At 46.7% G+C, this 19,517-nt stretch overlaps 1 protein-coding gene across 1 annotated transcript in view; it reads left to right on the top strand.

Moving 5' to 3' along the window:
- The window catches only part of LOC119397704 (intermembrane lipid transfer protein VPS13A), a 1,038,245-nt gene that overhangs the window by 204,736 nt on the left and 813,992 nt on the right, over positions 1-19,517 (top strand). The window contains exon 24 of the mRNA XM_037665124.2: positions 7-149. Within this exon, the coding sequence (XP_037521052.1) occupies positions 7-149 (143 nt within the window). The remainder of the gene's footprint in view (positions 1-6; positions 150-19,517) is intronic.

Here is a 19,517-nt window from a genome sequence, read left to right as displayed (position 1 = left end):
TTGCAGGTTAAAGCAAGCTGCCCAGAGTTCAAGTCGGACTTCCACCAGGTGGAGCACTCAGCTGTAGTTGACTTCACTTCGGTGATTGTTACATTCCATCGAGAGGCACTGCTCACCCTGGGCCGATACTTGCTCTATGTGTATCAAAAGTATGTGTCACCTTGGGTACAGGAACACTTGTGCCTGCCCCATTGCCAACAGATTCTTCTAAATGACCTCACTGAAGCGTTCTGAATATGTTAACGTGCAAGATGAAAAGCAGAGACGCCAAACAACATTCTCAGCACTGATTCATTAGCTGATTTAATTTGCAGAGAGAACACTCGTGTGGGCGTCTTAAAGAAAATAATTTGGAATTTGGCATTGTCTGTGCTTTTTGGCATTTCTTTCAGTGTTTTGCCTTGCACTTTAATCGTATCTAGGAGCTTGTCCAGAATTTTACCTAATGGAAACTTGTTGAAGATCATTAAAATTCCGAAGTTCCATGAGCATAGAGCCCTCTGCTTAAAGACAAACAAGAGGTATGTCAAGTTGTCACCTTTGTAGTAAACATAATCAGCAGCAGGCGAAAACAAGCCTACAGTAATGTTGATCTTTGTTATTCATCATCAACTGGTGATCTGTTGTATGCTGATTGACAGTGATGGTTGAAGGCATAACACACAGCAATGGAGGTAAGATAAAAGAAGTTAGATTCACGGTAAATAATACTACAGGGATCAAGGTTAGGTCCACTCTAATCAGTGTTGTCCAACTGTTGGGTAATTACCGTATTGTAGGGTATTTCTGGAATTTTTCGGGCAGCATGAGATAGTAGGGCGGTAGTGCAATTTTCTTATCAGGCATTGTGTAATTTCCACTTTTCGCTCATCATCATTCAGAGAAAATGTAGACGGTCGACACGACACCTTTGAGGGTGTCTTCCTAGAGAGATTCGAAAACTAAGCCTTCCTTTGATTAAAATTAGAACTGCTTTAATTCACATGTCACTACATAGGGCAGAGACGAAACATAGTACATCACACATCCCTGTGTTAGCACTGTTGCTTTTTTTTTTCCATGGATGGCCTTTCCTCTCCGCCGTCTTCTATTCGTTCGTTGCAAGGAGGGGCCATTAAATGTTGTGATGGCAGTCGTTTCCAGCTTGTTAAAGCGAAAGCCTTAGATGCCTTATCAAATGCGAAAAGTGACCGCCGGTGTCAACGAGAGTGACGCAAAAAAATCACGTGATGATGTCACCCTGCGACGTCACAGGTCGCTGATATTTCTGATGTCGTCGTGACGTGCCTTCAAATGATGACGTCACCGTATGACATCGTCACTTGGTCATAGGCTGGCCGACTCCGTAGGCACGTGAAGTGCACAAAGCTTGCAGTGCCTTCAGTCCTGGAGGCAGTGCAAAAACACGCTAGACGCAGAGAGCCTTTGAGGGTTGGGGGATCAGTACAATCGACTGAGAATAAAAAGAAAAGGAAGACGGCTTTCGCCTACGAGTCATCTTCGGCAAATGCATAACGGGCTATGTGAGTTTTTTTCGATGACACTGGATGGATGGATCGGTGAATGCTATGAATGTACCCTTTATAACGGGGCAGGGACATGCGCACCACCCAGCTCTACATTATTATTATTGTTATTGTTATTATTATTATTCCGTTTAGGCCTAAACTTGTTTAGCTGAATTAAAGTGCTCTTTTAATAAAAAAATCTTATAATTAACCTTAGATTAACCTTGGTTGTCCTATTTTTTTCTTTCTGTCCACTTTTCCACCACGAATCCTCCAGTCATCTTTCACTATCGCTAACCTGTTTACTTTTCCAGTGTTGTCCCTAAAACACGAGGCTTCACGCAGGTTAATGCCCTAACAAACACCCAGGTGTATACGCTCGTGTTCATTTCCTTAGCTTTCCTGCGCATTTTTGCTCTTAACTGAACCTCACTTTACAACTATGCGTTCTAAGGCAACACTTGTGCACAGTACGCAGCTTCACTGATCTATCAGCAGCCAGACTTCAGGCAAACCTACCCTTACATGCACAGTATGGAGCCTTGATGATCTATCAGCTGCCTGATTTCAACCAAGACTACCCTTACATGCACAGTATGGAGCCTCATTGATCTATCAGCAGCCTGATTTCAACCAAGACTACCCTTACATGCACAGTTTTGAGCCTCATTGATATATACCAGTCCTGATTTCTGCCAAGATTACGCTTGTGCACAATACGAAGCTTCACTGATCTATCAGCAGCCTGACTTCAGTCAAGACTGCCCTTACATGCACAGTACAGAGCCTCACTGATCTATCAACTTCCTGATTTCAACCAAGACTATCCTTACATGCTCACTACGGAGCCTTGCTGATCTATCAGCAGCCTGATTGCAGCCAAGTAGCCTGATTTCAGCCCTTACGAGCACAATACGAAGCCTCGCTGATCTATCAGCAGCATGATTTCAGCCAAGACTACCCTTACGTTGTCAAGGTGTTTATTTGACGGCACTTGGCGACGATGCGCAATGGCGACATGTCAAGACAAAACACGGACTCTTAGCACGAGCGGGAGGAGCGAAAGAGTACGACCCACTAGAAGGCGCTAGAGAGTGCAACCCATTAGAGTCACTGTATATGCTACCTTTAGGTAGCAGAGTAGTGCATAGGTCCGGCTAGCAACCACAGCTATGCGGTGAAGTCGCACTCCGTTTTTGCAGGCGGCATGCCTACTGTGCCGCCGATAAACATGTCTGGCGTGTAGAAGACCGGCGATGAACATTGGCTGTTGATTACTAGTGTTATTTCAGTTCGCTGCAGCGGCGTCGTCGAGAATTACAAAAATTGGCCCGAGCGTCAGCTTCTCCGCAAGGCATGGTTGCTAGCGGCGTTTGGAAGACAGATGCGCAACTCTGCTACCGAAAGGTAGCATATACAGTAACTCTACAACCCATTACTCATCTCCAAGGCTTCGCTACAATAGACCTTTTTCAAGCACACGAGCGCCACCAACGGGCGCGCAAGCGCTCATGGGAAATGTATGTACGCCGCAGCAGCCGCCGCGACGAGGGCGCGGGCCTCGCGCTGTAGCTTTCCGCTTGCGCCGTGCCAGGACTTCTTAAACACACTGAATTTGGCAAGGTGCAACATGTTACTGCGCAATTCAATCACGAACTTCAGTGTTTAGCGGCGACGGCCTCTCGACGAATTCCATCTTTCCCACTGTTGGACCGGTTGAGCGGCTCAGAAGCGTCACCTCTTTTTTTTTTTTTGCGCCAGTGCACCTTACGGCATAAATGAAAAAAAAAAACAAACAAACAATGCAACTCGGTTGCCTATGAAGTGCAGGAGTGGTTCATGATTCGCGGATGCATTTGGAATCAACGTCCATCGACACTGTCGGCGAGTACAGTGTGAGCTTCTGATATTTAAAGAGTACACTATATAGAAAGTGTAGTCGGCATTTGGGGAAATGAGATACATTCATTGCGTCGCTGGCACCATATATATAACGAACGAGGAGTGCCTACTAACCTTCGTTGGTGCTATAACTACAGGTTGGAATAATACTTAGAGCGAAAGAAGAAAGGAGCAGTACAAGGAAGGAAATGCACAAACCAGCGCTCACACACAACTGAAAGTTTATTGCACGCGTGAAAAAAACATATATATACAAAAATGGGAGTGCGTCGCACGTGTCATAAAGAGGCACGAGAGAGAGAGAGAGAGTAACGAAGAGGAAAGGCAGGGAGGTTAACACTTTCGTGACCGCACATATTCCCATCGATAGTATGTTATCGATGACTTCAAGATCAAGTTTTGGCACTCTCTGAGCGGTTCTGGACAGCTAACGCAATACAAAGCATAAAATAACATCTTTTTTATCAGTTTTGTTTGCGAGTTTGATTTTTCCACCACGGGGAGATTTTTAAAGCTCGTTCGCTGTCGAGTAGGTGAGCGCTTGTTGTTTCAGACTTCGCGTCGAGGCCGCTCGTGGGTGCTCCACAGTAACGGCGAATTTCGACGGATTTCGATTAATATGAGCGGGAATCTCTGGATGATGGTAGCACCACATGCACGGAAGACGACTTCGATTCGCCAGGCTTCAGTACGGATGGCGAAAGTGCGTCAAACCTCCCCGGAACATCAGCAGCTATCCGCCGGTAAGTTTCGTCTTCTCCTCGGGTCGTTTTATCGTCGATGTAAACGTATCCAGTGCGTTCTAAAAATAACAGCTCTTATCTGCAAGGTGTTAACTTCATTCGGGCGGGAGCATTTGGCGCTGGCTGCAGAAAGAGCGCAGTTCTCTTCGTGAAGACGGCGTGGAGCGGACTTTGACCCAACGCTCCGGTGTGCTGCGTGGCGGCATCTTCGTGTTGTTTTTTACCGCAGAAGTCGTCAGAGAGATATGCAACCACACAGATAAGTATGCGTGGACGCATACTTTCGAAAAGCCAACATACAGTGAGAGGGACGGATGCATGGAGGGAAGTTACTGAAGAGAAGATGAGCAAGTTCGTCTCACTCCATGCGTACATGGTAATCGTTGAAGTGCCGCGCTTGCATTGATGTTGGTGTCGACGACACATATTTCCAGGCCTTCGTCCACCGTCAGTGATGCTACGGAAAAGGTTCAAGGCTCCTTGAGTGTCTCTGATCTGAAGAAGATGACCGTCGCATCCCACGAGAACCTTCACCACGTGTCTTCTCTATTGCAACACATGAAGGATTTTTCTACGCTATCTTTTAACCCCGTCGGAACCTTTCAGTGGATGAGAAAATGGTGAAATGTGAAGGCCGGTATGGTATTCGGTAGTATATCAGCGAGAAAGAGGTCAAATGAGGGTACAATTATGGATTTTTGCAGATTTGGAACAGGCTACACTGTTCATTTCAACAAATACCCAGGAAAATTGAAAAATACCAGAACTGCAAACTATGCTCGGAATGTTGAACAGAAAAAATTTGTTTTTTTCCCGAAACATGCGCAGCCAGCCTTTGTTTCACCGCGTCGAGAACCTGCACCGCGTGGTGGCATGATGGGCACTAGTGCCTATATTCTTGTATTTATGTAAATAATCTTTGTACTTACAGAGCTTATATTTCCACTATTATTTTACGAGGGCTTTGCGTTCAAAACGTATATTTCGATTTTTTTTTATGTATAACCTTTGCAGAGTAGCACTGATGTTTTTATGAATCTTTCTTTCTTTTTGATGCATTTTCCTTTGTTTGAGATATTTTTTAGTCTGTTCAAAATAAATTCGTTGTTTGAAGTTAATACTGTTGCAAAGACCAATTCTTCCTCTATAATTTGATACCCTACACTTTAGCGTCAATTATCTTCTGTGGCAGGAAAAAAATATTTGCTGGACTAGCCAGAAACAACAGATTTTTCCGCGGTCACGAAAGTGTTAACCAAGCTTTGGCTCGGTTGGTGCGTGCTTACAGTCGATAAATAAAGTTGAATTCCTTGCGTTGTAACGACTGAGAAGGTTGATTGAGACAATGTGTGGCGTTATTTGTGACATGATATGCCTCCGAAATTTCTCGCGTTGTCTGATTAGGTTGATGGTACAAAATTCCTGTGCTTTTGAAGATGGGATTACATTTTCATGACTGACATAGCGATGCAGGATGAGACGGCTCAATTCAATGAATTTCGATGCTCGCTGAGGCGCGTATTAATACATCGACCAGTCTGGCCGATGTACATGTGGACACATGAAAGAGAAATTTGCGGTTAACTCCTACACAATTGTCAAAACAATTGGCATGCCTCTGACCGCATCTTTCTTTGCCTACAGCAGACCCCTGCGACCTTAATGCGACTAAGCTTATTTGGGGCGGCAAACACAACCTTCACACCCACATCGCTTCCCTACGTTCTTCAGGCCATGCGACTTCTTATACATATGTGGAATAACTGCAATATTTCCAGTTTCTTCATTATTTACGGATGGAGGATGTCCGTGTTAATCTTTCTTTGCCATGCAAACAGATTTTCGAAAAACGATACAACGATACGCAGGATATCCCGCCTCTTTGATCACTTTGCAGCTGGAAACTACTGCTCATCTTATGTGCGCAAGTTTCCTTCCAATGCCGTGCGTAATCATGACAATTCCTCGTTTACCAATATTCGAATGCGCTGACGCGAAATTAAATACCGATTTCGCTGAACGCAGGCTATACTGCCTGCAAATATGCTTCGCAGTGAAACTTAAAAGCATGTATCAAGAAACTGCAAATTATCAGAGCAAGGCGTGACTTCTCTATAAAAATCAAAATAATCATCTGTATAGCTGAACTCTGTAATATCTCTCTTCAGTTTGGTTAAACCCGATCACAAGTCGCTATGACATTAAATGCCATAGCGGCTTGTGAACAAGTAATCATTGAATAACATACGAATTCGGTGTTCCAGCTTGCATTGCTCACGAAAGCACGTTTTGACTGCATGTATCGGCACGTACGTGATAACTCGCACGCCGCTTAACTGCTACATCCGGTATACATCCGCTCCGTAGTACGTACACTGACTGCATCATTCCTTTCGCATTTCATGCGAAGAGGTACATGCAGGTGCGTTCAGACGTGTAGTATTCAGGATTTAATAATAGTCAACTAGCGGCGACGCGTTTTTTTCGTTTGGTGCTCCCACGGCGCCAACGAGCAGCGGGCGACGGAACACTCGGCGGGCTCGCCGTACACACTTTTCCCATAGTGCTTCGCGCGCCCGCGGGGGGTTCTGGGATAGCTTGAAAAAGGTCTATTACCCTGGGTACGAAAAGGGAGCCGCCCCGTGACCTAACAGGTTGTCATTATGAGTGGATCATAGTAGGCCTTGAGGCACTCCACATTGACAATGTCGCGCCCTCGACGGCACATGTCCGAAGACGTTTCGATGGGTTCGATCAGGTGGTTGACCGAGGATGTGCGCTCAACGACACGGTAAGGGCCTTCGTATTTCAGCTGTAGTTTTGAAGAGAGGTGAGTTGCAGTGGTAGGGATCGAGAGCCATACGAGCGCTCCAGGAAGGAACGTGGGCTCAGAAGTGGTGGTGCCACCGCGAATGCTCTTCTGCCGCTCTTGTTCGTGCGTTGTAAAGGTCTTGGCACGCTCGCGACAATCTTCAGCAAGTCTGGCTGTGGCAGAAATAGGCGCACACTCGGAGTAATCCGGCTTGTATGGGAGTATCGTGTCAATGGTGTGCGACGGGTGCCTTTTGTAAAATGAGAAGTGGGAAAAATCAGTTGTGCTCTGAGGGGCGGTATTATAGGTGTAGGTGACGAAGGGCAGAATGGCATCCCAATTTGTGGGATCGGCGGCGACGTATATTGAGAGCACGTCGCCAAGCGTGCAGTTAAAGCGTTCAGTTAGGCCATTCGTCTGTGGGTCGTGAGCACTAGTTTTGCTGTGAACAGCATGGCACTCTTTGAGAATGGCTTCGACGACTTCCAGCAAGAAGACACGGCGTCGATCGCTGAGAAGCTCCTGGGGTTGACCGTGACAAAGTATCAATTGGTGTAGCAGGAGGGTGTCAACATCGCATGCTGTAGCCGCTGGGAGTGTGTCAGTGTGTACCTCCGTTGGGGCCGTAGGGTCGTAGTGGCGTAGTATGGGAGGAGACGTGAACAAATGTCGGAGTTTTGCGAACGCATCGTCGCACTCGGACGACCATGAACTTAGGGGCCCGTTACGTCCAAGGAGCTTCGTCAGCGGCGATGTGATAGTGGCAAAGCTGCGCGTGAAGCATCGAAAGTATGAGCACCGTCCTACAAAACTGCACTGTGGTTTGATGGGCGTAGGTTTGGGAAATTCAGCCACGGCGCCAAGCTTGGCCGGATCGGGAAGGATTTCGTCCTTGGACAAGACGTAGCCTAGGATTGGCAGCTACCGTGCTGCAAATCGGCACTTCTTCAGATTCACTTGGAGGCCGGCATTGCTCAAACGCATTAAAACATGCCGCAGATGTTGGAGATGCGTGGAAAAGTCCGGAGCGAAAACGATGACGTCGTCCAGGTAACAGAAGCACGTGTGCCATTTCAAGTTGCGCAGAACGGTGTCCATCATGCGCTCGAAGGTCGCGGGCACATTACACAGACCAAACGGCTTGACATTGAACTTGTACAAGCCGTCGGGCGTGACAAAGGCTGTCTTCGGTCGAGCGTCATCAGCCATGGGTATTTGCCAGTACCTCAAGCGCAAATCGAGAGATGAAAAGAATTCTGCTCCTTGGAGGCTATCAATGGCGTCGTCTATTCGAGGTAGGAGATAAACGTCCTTACGGGTGATCTTATTCAGTTGTCGCTAGTCCAGACAGAACTGCACAGAACCGTCCTTCTTCGCAACGAGAACAGCAGGAGATGTCATGGGCTGTCCGAGGGGCGAATAACGTCGCGTCGAAGCATATCGTCGACTTGCTCATTAATTACCCGACGTTCTGCAGGAGACACATGACATGAACGTTGCCGCAGTGGTGGTTGGGCACCATTGTCGATGCGATGCGTATCAGCGTACGTGTGGCCGAGAGAAGTTTCCCCGACATTGAAGGAAGAATGCAATTCTTCCAACAGACACAGAAGCACAGAAGCTGGGAACGTTGAAATGACCAAGGTTGTCAGCAATGGAGGGACCAAATACATCAGCGGGTGATGAATCGGACGTGGAAACAGCACTGATGGCATGGGAACTGGTACAGTGTGAGTCATCGGGTGCGTCCAGAACTTGTGCATCTTCGAGGGGCTCCACTTTGCCGAGACATTCCCCTCGAACCAACCTAACAATGTGTGAGGATGTGTATGTAACAAAAATAGCGGTGCTGCCCTGAGTGACTTGCACAATCGTGAAAGGTACCAGCAACCCTTTCCTAGTGCAAATGCGGTCAGATGGCAAAAGGAGTGCAATGGTGTCGGAGAGACCGGCGCAGTAGACTAGCACAGCCGTTGACGAGTTTGGAGGCACTTTGGTATTTTCTTTGACGAGGATCTTGGTCAATGCCGATGGACTGTTTGCCGGCGTCAAATGTGAGAATGGTGAGAGTTCGATTGGGGCTGATGCGCAATGCATTACGGCGTCGTGGCGGGAGAGAGAATCCCATCCCAGGATGACGTCGTGAGAGCATGCAGCAATTATGATGAACTCGACGTCGTACAGAACGTACTGAATGACGATGCGAGAAGTGCATACTGGTGTAGGCCTAGTACTCTGGGAGCTGGCAGTACACAGGGAGATCCCAGAAAGTGGTGTCACCACTTTTTGGAGTAAGCGGCTAAGTTTTGCTTCAATAACGGATACGGCGGTTCCAGTGTCGATAAGGGCAGATGCACGAACACCGTCCGCAAACACATCTATTACATTCGATGTACTTCACTGAGGGCTTTCACAGTTCGATATTGTCACAGCCCTTGCCTCGTGGACTGCGACGACTAGTTTTCTTGCTCTTGTGCGACAGAACATGGCCGCATTGGTGACAGCGAGCGACGTCCTGGAATTCGAGGGCGGCGAGTAGCTGGATCTGCGTGTGACGTCGGTGACATAGGCGGAGGTGGGTCGTAGAATGCACGGCTGGACTGGCTGGTGACGGGCGACGCGACTCGTGGCGGCTGCACGCGATGGCAGTAACGTGCCTCATGACCGGCATAACCACATGCAAAGCAGATGGGCCGGTTGTCGGGTGTGCGCCATAGGTTCGCCAGGGCAGGTCCCACCCATGTCGCAAGATGCGATTGATGGTGCGGCTGCTGAAATGACTGCATGGTGGGCTGGAGTCAGGGCCTAGGGATGACGGCAGCATACGTAGCCGGCACGCCCGCTTTGAAGGATGGAGGTCTAGCGGCGGCTTTGGTGTAACTCAGGGGGGCAGCTGCAGGGATTGCTTGGGGCATCCTGGGGACAACTTGAGCGTAACTCTGTGGCAGAGGTTGCTGGTGGTGCTCAGGCATGACCTCCGCAATTTCCTGCTCAATCGCTCGGCGGTGGGAAGGAAGAAGGGTTGTCAACGACTGTTGAACGTTCGGCGGGTGGGCAAAAGCCAGGAGAGAGAACTGGCGTGCAATTTCCTCATGCACGAATGGCTTCACTTCTGCCAGCAATGCGGCCTGGTCAGGTATGGCCGCCAAACCAGCAAGCTCTTCATCGCGTGATGGAGAGTGACGGAGCTCCTTGTAGCTCTGGCACAGCGTTATGACCTCGGCCACTGTGCAAGGGTTTTTGGCGATCAACATATTGAAGGCATCGTCGTCAGTGCCTTTCATAATGTTCCGGATCTTTTTAGACTCAGACATATTGCCATTGGCTTTCTTACACAAGTTGAGGACGTCTTCGATATAACTTGTGAGAGATTCACCGGCCTACTGAGCGCGTTCGCGTAAGCGCTGTTCTGCTTGCAGCTTACGAACTACAGGGCGGCCAAAAACGTGGATGATGGCGGTCTGGAAATCGGACCAAGTTGTAAAATCAGACACGTGGTTGTTGTACCACAAGCTTGCTACTCCCGGAAGGTAGAATACCAAGTTGCTCAACTTGCCTGCTTCGTCCCATTTGTTGGGTACGCTCACATGCTCGTAAATTTCGAGCCAGACCTCCACGTCAGTGCCATCGGCGCCAGTGAAAATAGGTGGATCGCGGATGCGAGGGACACCGGGACATGTGGTTGGTGGTGGAGGAGGCGTTTGCTGAGCAGCGTCCTGAGGAATGGTAGATGGCAGGGTACGGGATCAAAGCTCCAGGGTCATTGAATGGGAGCACAGCACGCTCCACCACTTTGTTAAAGTGTTTATTTGATGGCACTCGGCGATGATGCGCAATGGCGACAGTCAAGGTAAAACACGGACTCTCAGCACGAGCGGGAGGAGCCAAAGAGGATGACCCACTAGAGGGCGCTCGAGAGCGCAACCCATTACTCATCTCCAAGGCTTTGCTACGTGTACAATTGCCTTGCTGATCTATCGGCGGCCTGATTTCAGCCAAGCTTACCCTTGCGTGCATAGTACAAAGCTTCACTGATTTATCAGCAGCCTGACTTCAGCCAATACTGCCCTTACACACACAATACACAGCCTCACTGATCTATCAGTGGCCTGATTTCAGCCAAGACTGCCCTTATGTGCACAGTATGGAGCATCACTGCTCTGTCGGTGGCATGATTTCAGCCAAGACTATACTTACATGCTCAGTACAGAGCCTCACTGATCTATCAGCAGCCTGATTGCAGCCAAACAGCTGATTTCAGCCCTTCCGTGTGCAGTATGAAACCTCGCTGATCTATCACCAGCCTGATTTCAACCAAGACTACACTTACATGCACAGTTCTGAGCCTCACTGATATATCAGTCCTGATTTCAGCCAACATTATGCTTGTGCACTGTATGAAGCTTCACTGATCTATCAGCAGCCTGACTTTAGCCAAGACTACCCTTACATGCTCAGTACGGAGCCTCACTGATCTATCAGCAGCCTCATTTCAGCCAGGACTACTTTTATGTGCACAGTACAGAGCTTCACTGATCTATCAGCAGCCTGATTTCAGCCAAGACTGCCCTTATGCGCACAGTACGGAGCATTACTTATCTGTCAGTACCATGATTTCAGCCAAGACTACGCTTACATGCACAGTACAGAGCCTCACTGATCTATCGGCTGCTTGATTTCAGCCAAGACTACCCTTACGTGCACTGTACAGAGCCTCATTGATCTATCGGCTGCTTGATTTCAACCAAGACTATCCTTACATGTACAGTACGGAGCCTCATTGATCTATCAGCTGCCTGATTTCAACGAAGACTACCCTTACATGCACTGTACAGAGCCTCATTGATCTATCAGCTGCCTGATTTCAACCGAGATTATCCATACATGCACAGTACGGAGCCTCACTGACCTATCGACGGCCTGATTTCACACAGGACTGTTCTTTCACACATCATCTAGGTCAATATACAGGGTGTTTCAAGAAATGTGTCCAACGTTCTCAAAAAATCAGGAAAATGCGATATTTGATTGCTGCCTTCAGAATTGGTTTTTCTGTAGTGGCATGGATTTTAAGATGGTTAAAGAAATTATTTGGGACTGTAATTAAAAAAGTTAAATTAATTAACTTTTTAATTAGTTGAGTTAGGGGGTTGTGTGAAATGGGAGAATTGAAGTTCTTCATGCCAGAAACCCAACCCAACTTTGAGATTTCGAAAAAGTGACATCTAGTAATAATTACGAAGTAATCAAATTCAACCAAATTTAATGGCGAAACCTAAACAGAAACATGGAAGAACGCAACTGCCATATTCTTCTGAGACGTCCAAAATGAGTGAATGACTTTTTCTGTAGCGCTAGGCATCTTAAGATGGTTAGAGACATGACTTGAGGCAGTAATTACGAAAGTTAAATTAATTAACTTTTTAATTAGTGGAGTTAGGTGACTGTGTGAAATTGGGGAATTAAGTTCTTCGTGCCAGAAACCCATTCCAACTTTGAGATTTCGGAAAAGCGGTCTCTAGTAATAATTACGAACTAATGAAATTCAACCGAATTCGAAGGCTTTCGCTGTTGAAAGCCGTTGCATTTCGTCGAATTTCATTACGCCAAAACAATTGCTAGAGGATGCTTTTTCAAAATCTCAAAGCTCGGATGGGTTCCTCGCATGAAGAACTTCAATTCTCCCATTTGACACAATCACCTAACTCCACTAATTAAAAAGTTAATTAATGTAACTTTCTTAATTACTGTCGTAAATGAAGTCCTTAACTCCCTTAAGATTCCTGCCGCTACAGAAAAAGCAATGCTGAAAGCCCCGAGCAAATATCGCATTTTTCTTATTTTTTTAGAAGGTTGGACACATTTCTTGAAACACCCTGTATAATAAACAAAGGAAAAGGAAGCAAGAGGTTTGGGGTGCCACTGATGTGTCGTGCAGTCGTATCTACCGATACATTGAGAATATAGGCAGGCCACAACTCATAGGGCTGGGCCTACTATGAAGACAAAGATTTGAAAACAAACATGTTTTACTCTTTGCATTACACAGCAGTCATTTTTGTTGTCGATTGAGATGCTATATCTGCATGATTCATTGCTCAGCAATTCCACTCATTACGGAAAGAAAACAGCGCAAAAGAGTGAGCACCAGAAAGAAGGAGCACAAAAACGACAGCGCTGACTTACAACAAAGGTTTATTCATCAACATCGTGCGATATATACTTGCACAGTCCAAAACGAAAAGGAGGAATATGTAAATGATAAACACTAACAAACTATCTGCATCATCACTGCAAACCATGCATACAACCATCAGAAAGGTAATCACTTTGCTTGCCTGAAAAGGCAATTGAAGGCCGGTTCACACACGGCGTATATTTACCCGCATAATTTGCGAACCCCTAATATTTAGCTACCTTTACTAAAAAATATATATATATTTACTCGCATACTTTGTGCTCCCCGTCCCGCCGGAGCCAGCTTGCAGGCCTGAGTGCACGGAGAGACTTTGGATGGCTGCGCCCCTTGCCGAGCAGGCGAGCGCAGTCATACACAAGATGGGCTGCGAGTGCGAAGTCCCTTCTTCTGATCACTTCATTCTATTCTCCGAAAACCCCCGAACTATGTTTTCTAGGGACCGTACCTGAACACCCAAACCTGCTCACAGATTGTCGGAACTGCTCGAACGTTTTCCCGCCGTGAGAATGCACGCACGCGACACTGCGCGGACTATTTTCTGCAATTGAGACATGCGAGGGCCAATCATCCCCTCGCTGCCCCTCGTTATAGTGTTCACGCCATGTCCGCGCTGCAGCGCAGCCTTGGTTGATTTCGGAAGTTTAGGTTTCACAATCAGCCAGTCGCGTTTTCACTGTTCCTTGTGCTGGGCTACAATGACTATGCAGCGAAATTCAAGCTCACTGTTATAGAGTTTGCTGAAGAAAACGGGAACCGTGCCGCCGTCAAGCACTTCAGTGTGAATGAAAGTCACGTTCGGTACTGGATAAAGCAGAAGAGTTCGGTTGTTAATACAAGACCAGGAAGGAGAGCAGGGTTGCCACTGACTTTCGAGTAAATGTCGCCAAACGACGAGCAAAAAGTCGCCAAAAGTCGCCATTTTTTTACAAATTTTGCCAAAAAAGTAGCCATTCTAGATATGTGTGGCATACCCAGTAATAAAAATTTCCACTCACGTATAGCCCCGTAGAATACAGTACCATCCAAGACCCTTAAATTATATTGACGTTTCTCGATGCCAGTCGTATCGCCCTCTTCACCATGGAAGTGCATGGTGCTGTTTCTCCGACTAGCCGCAAGATATGTGCGTGGTGGCGCAAGGGTGAATGAACGAAACGCTCATGATATCCTTCCATCCCTGTCCTCTCGTTTCAAAGCTAAAAGTGTGCTATAAACCTTGGCCGAAAACCGTGAAAGCATTATTTGTAGACAGCTTTACGTACCCTTATATGAATTAAAAGGATTAAAAGGTTTATTGAAGGTAACACGACAGAATTCTTACAGGAACCGATCATTAGTGAGTCTTACACATTTTCAGTGTGAACTAATATGATACCGGACATCACCGACCCTTTCTTATAGTTACTTATATCTACACGCGTCAATCCGATGCGTTATTGCTGTATAACAATGTAAAATGTTATATAGCAATTGTTTTTATTGCACACGCTCACCGAGAACACTGAAAAATGCCTCAATAAATAATTTTTATTGGAGAAATAGCCGCGTATCCGCCTCTCTTCGCTTTCCAAAACAGTCTTTGCGAGCTGAACTGGGGGTACTGCAACAGTGAACAAGTCGCCAAGCTATTCAGAGCAGTTGGAGCTTTGGCGGAACAAATGGTCGGAAGACGCGGCCAAACCGTCGTCTGGCCCCTTCAGAAACGAAACTTTAGAGAAGCTTAAATCTCCTAAAGCCATAAACTTATAGTCAAACAATGCCGCCTCGAGGTATGCAAGGCAGTCCGCTGACTTACATGTTGCTAGAATGTCGCTAGGGGACGTTCCAGTACCTGCTGCATCTAGATGGCATCCCGAACTAAGGATCCCACTCACTGATCTTATTTTCACAGAACATCAAATAAATGTTTTATTATCTCTCTTGATGAATTGAGGAGGTACACACGAGTTACAAGACGGACATACCGAATGACGCGTAATGCGCACATTCTACTCGTGGGTCTAAAACCAAGAAAAATACTGAGAATGTCCGCTCATCCGTTGGGAAGACACTGAGATCAGGATTGAAAACTCGGTGGAGACCTAAGCCGAAAATCGCCAAAAATTCGCCATGTCACCATTCATAATTTTACGTCGCCACGGGCCTCTCAAATTCGCCAATTTGGCGAAAAGTAGCCACCATTGGCAACCCTGAAGGAGAGCGTCCCGAGGACCGAAGCAAGGAAAGTTTCCTGCCGTTGAAGCACACCTTTTCAAATATGTGCAAGAGCTTAGGTCCACCGGTATCGCCGTGCCGTGGGACCTTGTTTCTCCCAGCATTGCCGAGAAGAGCTTCAAAAAGTAGGGGAGACGCCAGCGGGGGGGCACGGGGGCCCCCAAAAATTTTCGCCTGCCCTTCCTTTGCTCCCCCAAGAGCAAACATAATCAAAACACAGTGCATAAGTTCCCTGCCCCCCTGAAGGCACTCACTTGTTGTGGATGCCCCCCCCCCCCCCCCCTGTAAAAAAATCCTGGTGCCACCCCTGTCAAGAAGACAGGGCTGTCGAACGCGCTCGACGGAACCGAGGACGATGTGCTTTGGGAGGGCAGTGACAGCGGCCACGGCGATAATTCCTAGTCGGACTTCTCGACCAGTGATTCTGACTAGACCGTGAATGACCAGATCTGGCTAGTTAAAGCACACTAATTCTGTTAAACTAGTACCCTTCGTTTCTGCTATAACTTGTTTTCTTTTTAATGTATATACCGTATGTGTTAGGACTATATATTGCACATTATTTTGGATGTGTTCGCGAAATATTTGCATAATTTGCACATCCCCTCTTTGGAGATCCAAATTCGCAAAAAAGAGTGCACAAATTATGTGAGTAAATACGGTACTCAACCTAGCCATTTCCAAAGCCTCTGGGATTTCTCGTGTCAGCTGGTCCCAGTGACGCTTGACAACCGCACGATGCGGAAACTCTGGAATAGAGCACTGCACAGGCCCGGGCCGACCCGAAAGCCCGGGCCGGCCCGTCTGAAGCGTTTTCTGGCGGGCCGGGGCTGGGCTTGGGCTTGAAAGTGCGGGCCTGGGCCAGGCCCGGGCTTGAAGCCGCGGGCCTTGGCCGGGCCGGGACGGACTCGGGCCCACTCATTAAAAGACCTAAGTCGGGCCTCCGAGCAATCGCGAACGTTATGCATTGCGTGTTCTAAGGCATTCTGTGCCAAGCTGAAGTGACACGTGCAAAGAGCTGGAGTAGAGCTTAGCAAAGAAAATAGAAAAGCAGTTGAAGTTGTATTTTTTTTTTCATTTTAAAATAATAATCAGGAGCCTCTTTTGAAAAATTGTGTAATTAATGTTTCCAACACGAGTGTAGAAAAGAGCATTAAAGAAAACGTACCGGGTTTGCTTCTATCCGCTTTTTGATGTTAGTTAATTGTACACTTGTTTTAAATAAATTTTGTTGCTATGTTTTGTTTTCACTATACTGTTATTGTAATGACTTGCCATGTGCCATATAGGCAACATTTCGTTTATATTCCTTGGTGCGATCACAACGATATGATTACGGGGTAGTGGAGACCGGATTAATTTCAAGCACCTGGAGTTCTTTAATGTGCACCTAAAGATAAGTACATGGGTGTTCTTGCATTTCGCCCCCATCAAAATGCGGCCGCCGTGGCCGCGGGAATCTCACTCCCGTCTTAGAACTTAACAGTGAAGCACCTTAACCTCTGAGCTACCACCGCGGGCAAAGCAACATTTCGATGCATGTACATACCGGATTTTCCGTCTGATCGCCCGCTACAAAGCGTAAGGCATCATTAATAATCATCATCAACAAGTAATATCCTCTAGCGGGCCCGCACCTGGCTTGGTCACGCGCGCCCTGGATGAGTTAAGTAATGAACGCCCGGGCCGGGCCCGGGCTTGGAACCGCGGGCCCAGGCTGGGCTCGGGCCGGAAAATCAGGCCCATGCAGTGCTCTACTCTGGAACGCAGTCTCAGTGCTGGCAGTGGATACCGAGGTGGCCAGATGCCACTGAAGAAGCATGTTTTTTTATTCTCTCGTTGAGACACGTTTGGCTGATGTACTGCTTACCACAAGACAGTGGTAGGCATCGAACCTTGAGCGCATAAAACCAACTTATTCCGGTGCTTAGTTCTGCAAGCGTGGGTTTCCCGAGTACCAGGATTGGCAGCCCTACACATGCTAGCAAGGTTCTCAGAGAAAACCTGGAGAGAATAGCTGGCAGATGCCAGGTGGATGTGGTTTAGCAAATTTTAGCACAACAGAACTTGGAACAAATACTTGTGTTAGGCACAAGAAACAGATATTTATTTCACTTCACTAAAACTATCACAGGCCTCATCCTCCAGTGCACTTCTGTAATGTTCTGCACTTTGACCAGTTGTGTCGTGAAGGTACTCTAGTCAACTTCTGAATAACTCATACACGAAAACTGTACAAGTTTTTCAGTGACCACAGGTCATTACATGACTTGACACAACTTTCAAGTTGACATTAGAGTAACTTGTAATGAAGTTGTCTTAGGATCAGAGTGATCAACACCATCTCTGACCAATTCCTCTGGGCATCCCTTGGCAGAAATGTGGAGTAAAAGTATCCAGCAGATGCCATGCATTGTGGGAATGAATTTCACTTGAAGCAGCCGGCAAGTAGCAGCCTATGTAGAATTTTTCGCTTTGAGCCAAGTGTTACGATGTGGATCGACATATTTGTGTAATATGGAGTGGTTGTGCGCATAACATGTACCTATGAGGCACACCTAGTACACTGGCATGTTAAGCGTAGCTCATAGTTCGACATTATGTCGGCACTTATGTTAGAGCAGATGCATCAGTTTTATCACTACGAAGTGCATGAGATGATGTGTATGTCATAAGTATCGGTCGTATAAGTAGATTGCGGACTCATAGTTGCACATATGTAATGTTCATTACATTGACATAAAAACGGATAGCCAACACTGCAACCGCAATTGCCGTTGTGCTCAAAAATCACAGTTTCACCACAAGGGCAAAGCAACGAATGTGATAGCAACAAATTGTAATATTATACGAAAGTAAGGCTGGTAGCTAACTCTTTTGAATGTGATCTCGCGTAACTCTACAAAATGCTGGTGTAAGAGAATGTGGCCGCTCCAGGGAGACAAGCACTTTTCGTACAGTCGCTTCGCGCTGAGAGCACAGCATGTAGAAGGGTCTGTCTGTAATGCCTGTTGAGACAGTGCACACGCTTTTACCCGCGGGTAAAACATATGATGCCCGGGGGGATGTTATCAATTTGGACTTCATATGAAACACGATGGTGATGGCAAAAACCCGTTGCGAGTGTTCCTACAATTGCTATCGCAACGATAGATGCTTGTATAGGGCATTTTCCCGTAGCAGCTTGAAGCACTGGCAAGAGAACTAGACTGCCATACAGAGTGCCTGAGCTCGATTGCAGCTAGGTTCATTGATATTAAAAAAGACATCATCGGGCACAGGCTGGAAAAATTGGCCCATGCATTACTCTAACTTATGTTATCAATTAAAAAGTTGACACATCAATTGGAATGAAGCCTAATCAAGCAATAAGACACCCATGTGGAATGTTGTTCCACGTGAGCATTACCCCAGCATTGCTGATCACAAATTTATATAAACTTTATCAAATTTAAATGTATGCCACATTTATTCACCTAACTTGTGCACTGTGTGCTGCAATTTTTCTTGGAAATTCAACATCAAGTGGCTAGTGCTGTGTACATGAGACAGCCAGCCATTCCTTTGCTTACATCGTCCTGCAACTATTTTGCAAATGGGTTATGGGGGTAGTAGCCTGAAGATATATAAAAACAGTAATGTAAATTATGACACCATCACAAGTTCTCACAAATGTCCTCAAAAGCATTCTGTGTGTGGTATCTTCACAATAACCGAGAATTAGACAATCCCCTTTATTCTTGTGAAACTGTCAACTTTCACCGATGCCTCGTTCATGCTCAAGGGCTTACAGCTGGTTTAACCGGGCCGGGTCCAAATATTTCAGACCTGGGTCTGGTATGGGCCATGTTTGAAAACATTGGGTCGGGCTCAGACGGGCCGGAGTATGGCATTTTCATGCCATGTCTGTGCCCTGTCTGGAAAAATCAGCCTGTGCAGTGCTCTATTTGATACATTTAAATTCTGTTTACAAATCTTTTGCCTTGCACAAACACAGGATGTGGGATGAACCGTCTGTCATGGATAGCCTTGTAGGCCCAAGGTAGCTTTTCTAAATTCTTGGGGTATCAAATGAATGGCTGTAGTTCAACTGAAAAAGCTTTGTTGGCTGTACGTTTGTGAACAGGAAACAAATGTTT

The sequence above is a fragment of the Rhipicephalus sanguineus genome, chromosome 6 (assembly GCF_013339695.2).
Source record: "Rhipicephalus sanguineus isolate Rsan-2018 chromosome 6, BIME_Rsan_1.4, whole genome shotgun sequence".
NCBI classification, from domain to species: Eukaryota; Metazoa; Arthropoda; class Arachnida; order Ixodida; family Ixodidae; genus Rhipicephalus; species Rhipicephalus sanguineus.
Note: the sequence above shows the minus strand (reverse complement) of the source record. Positions and strands in the feature narration are given on the sequence as shown.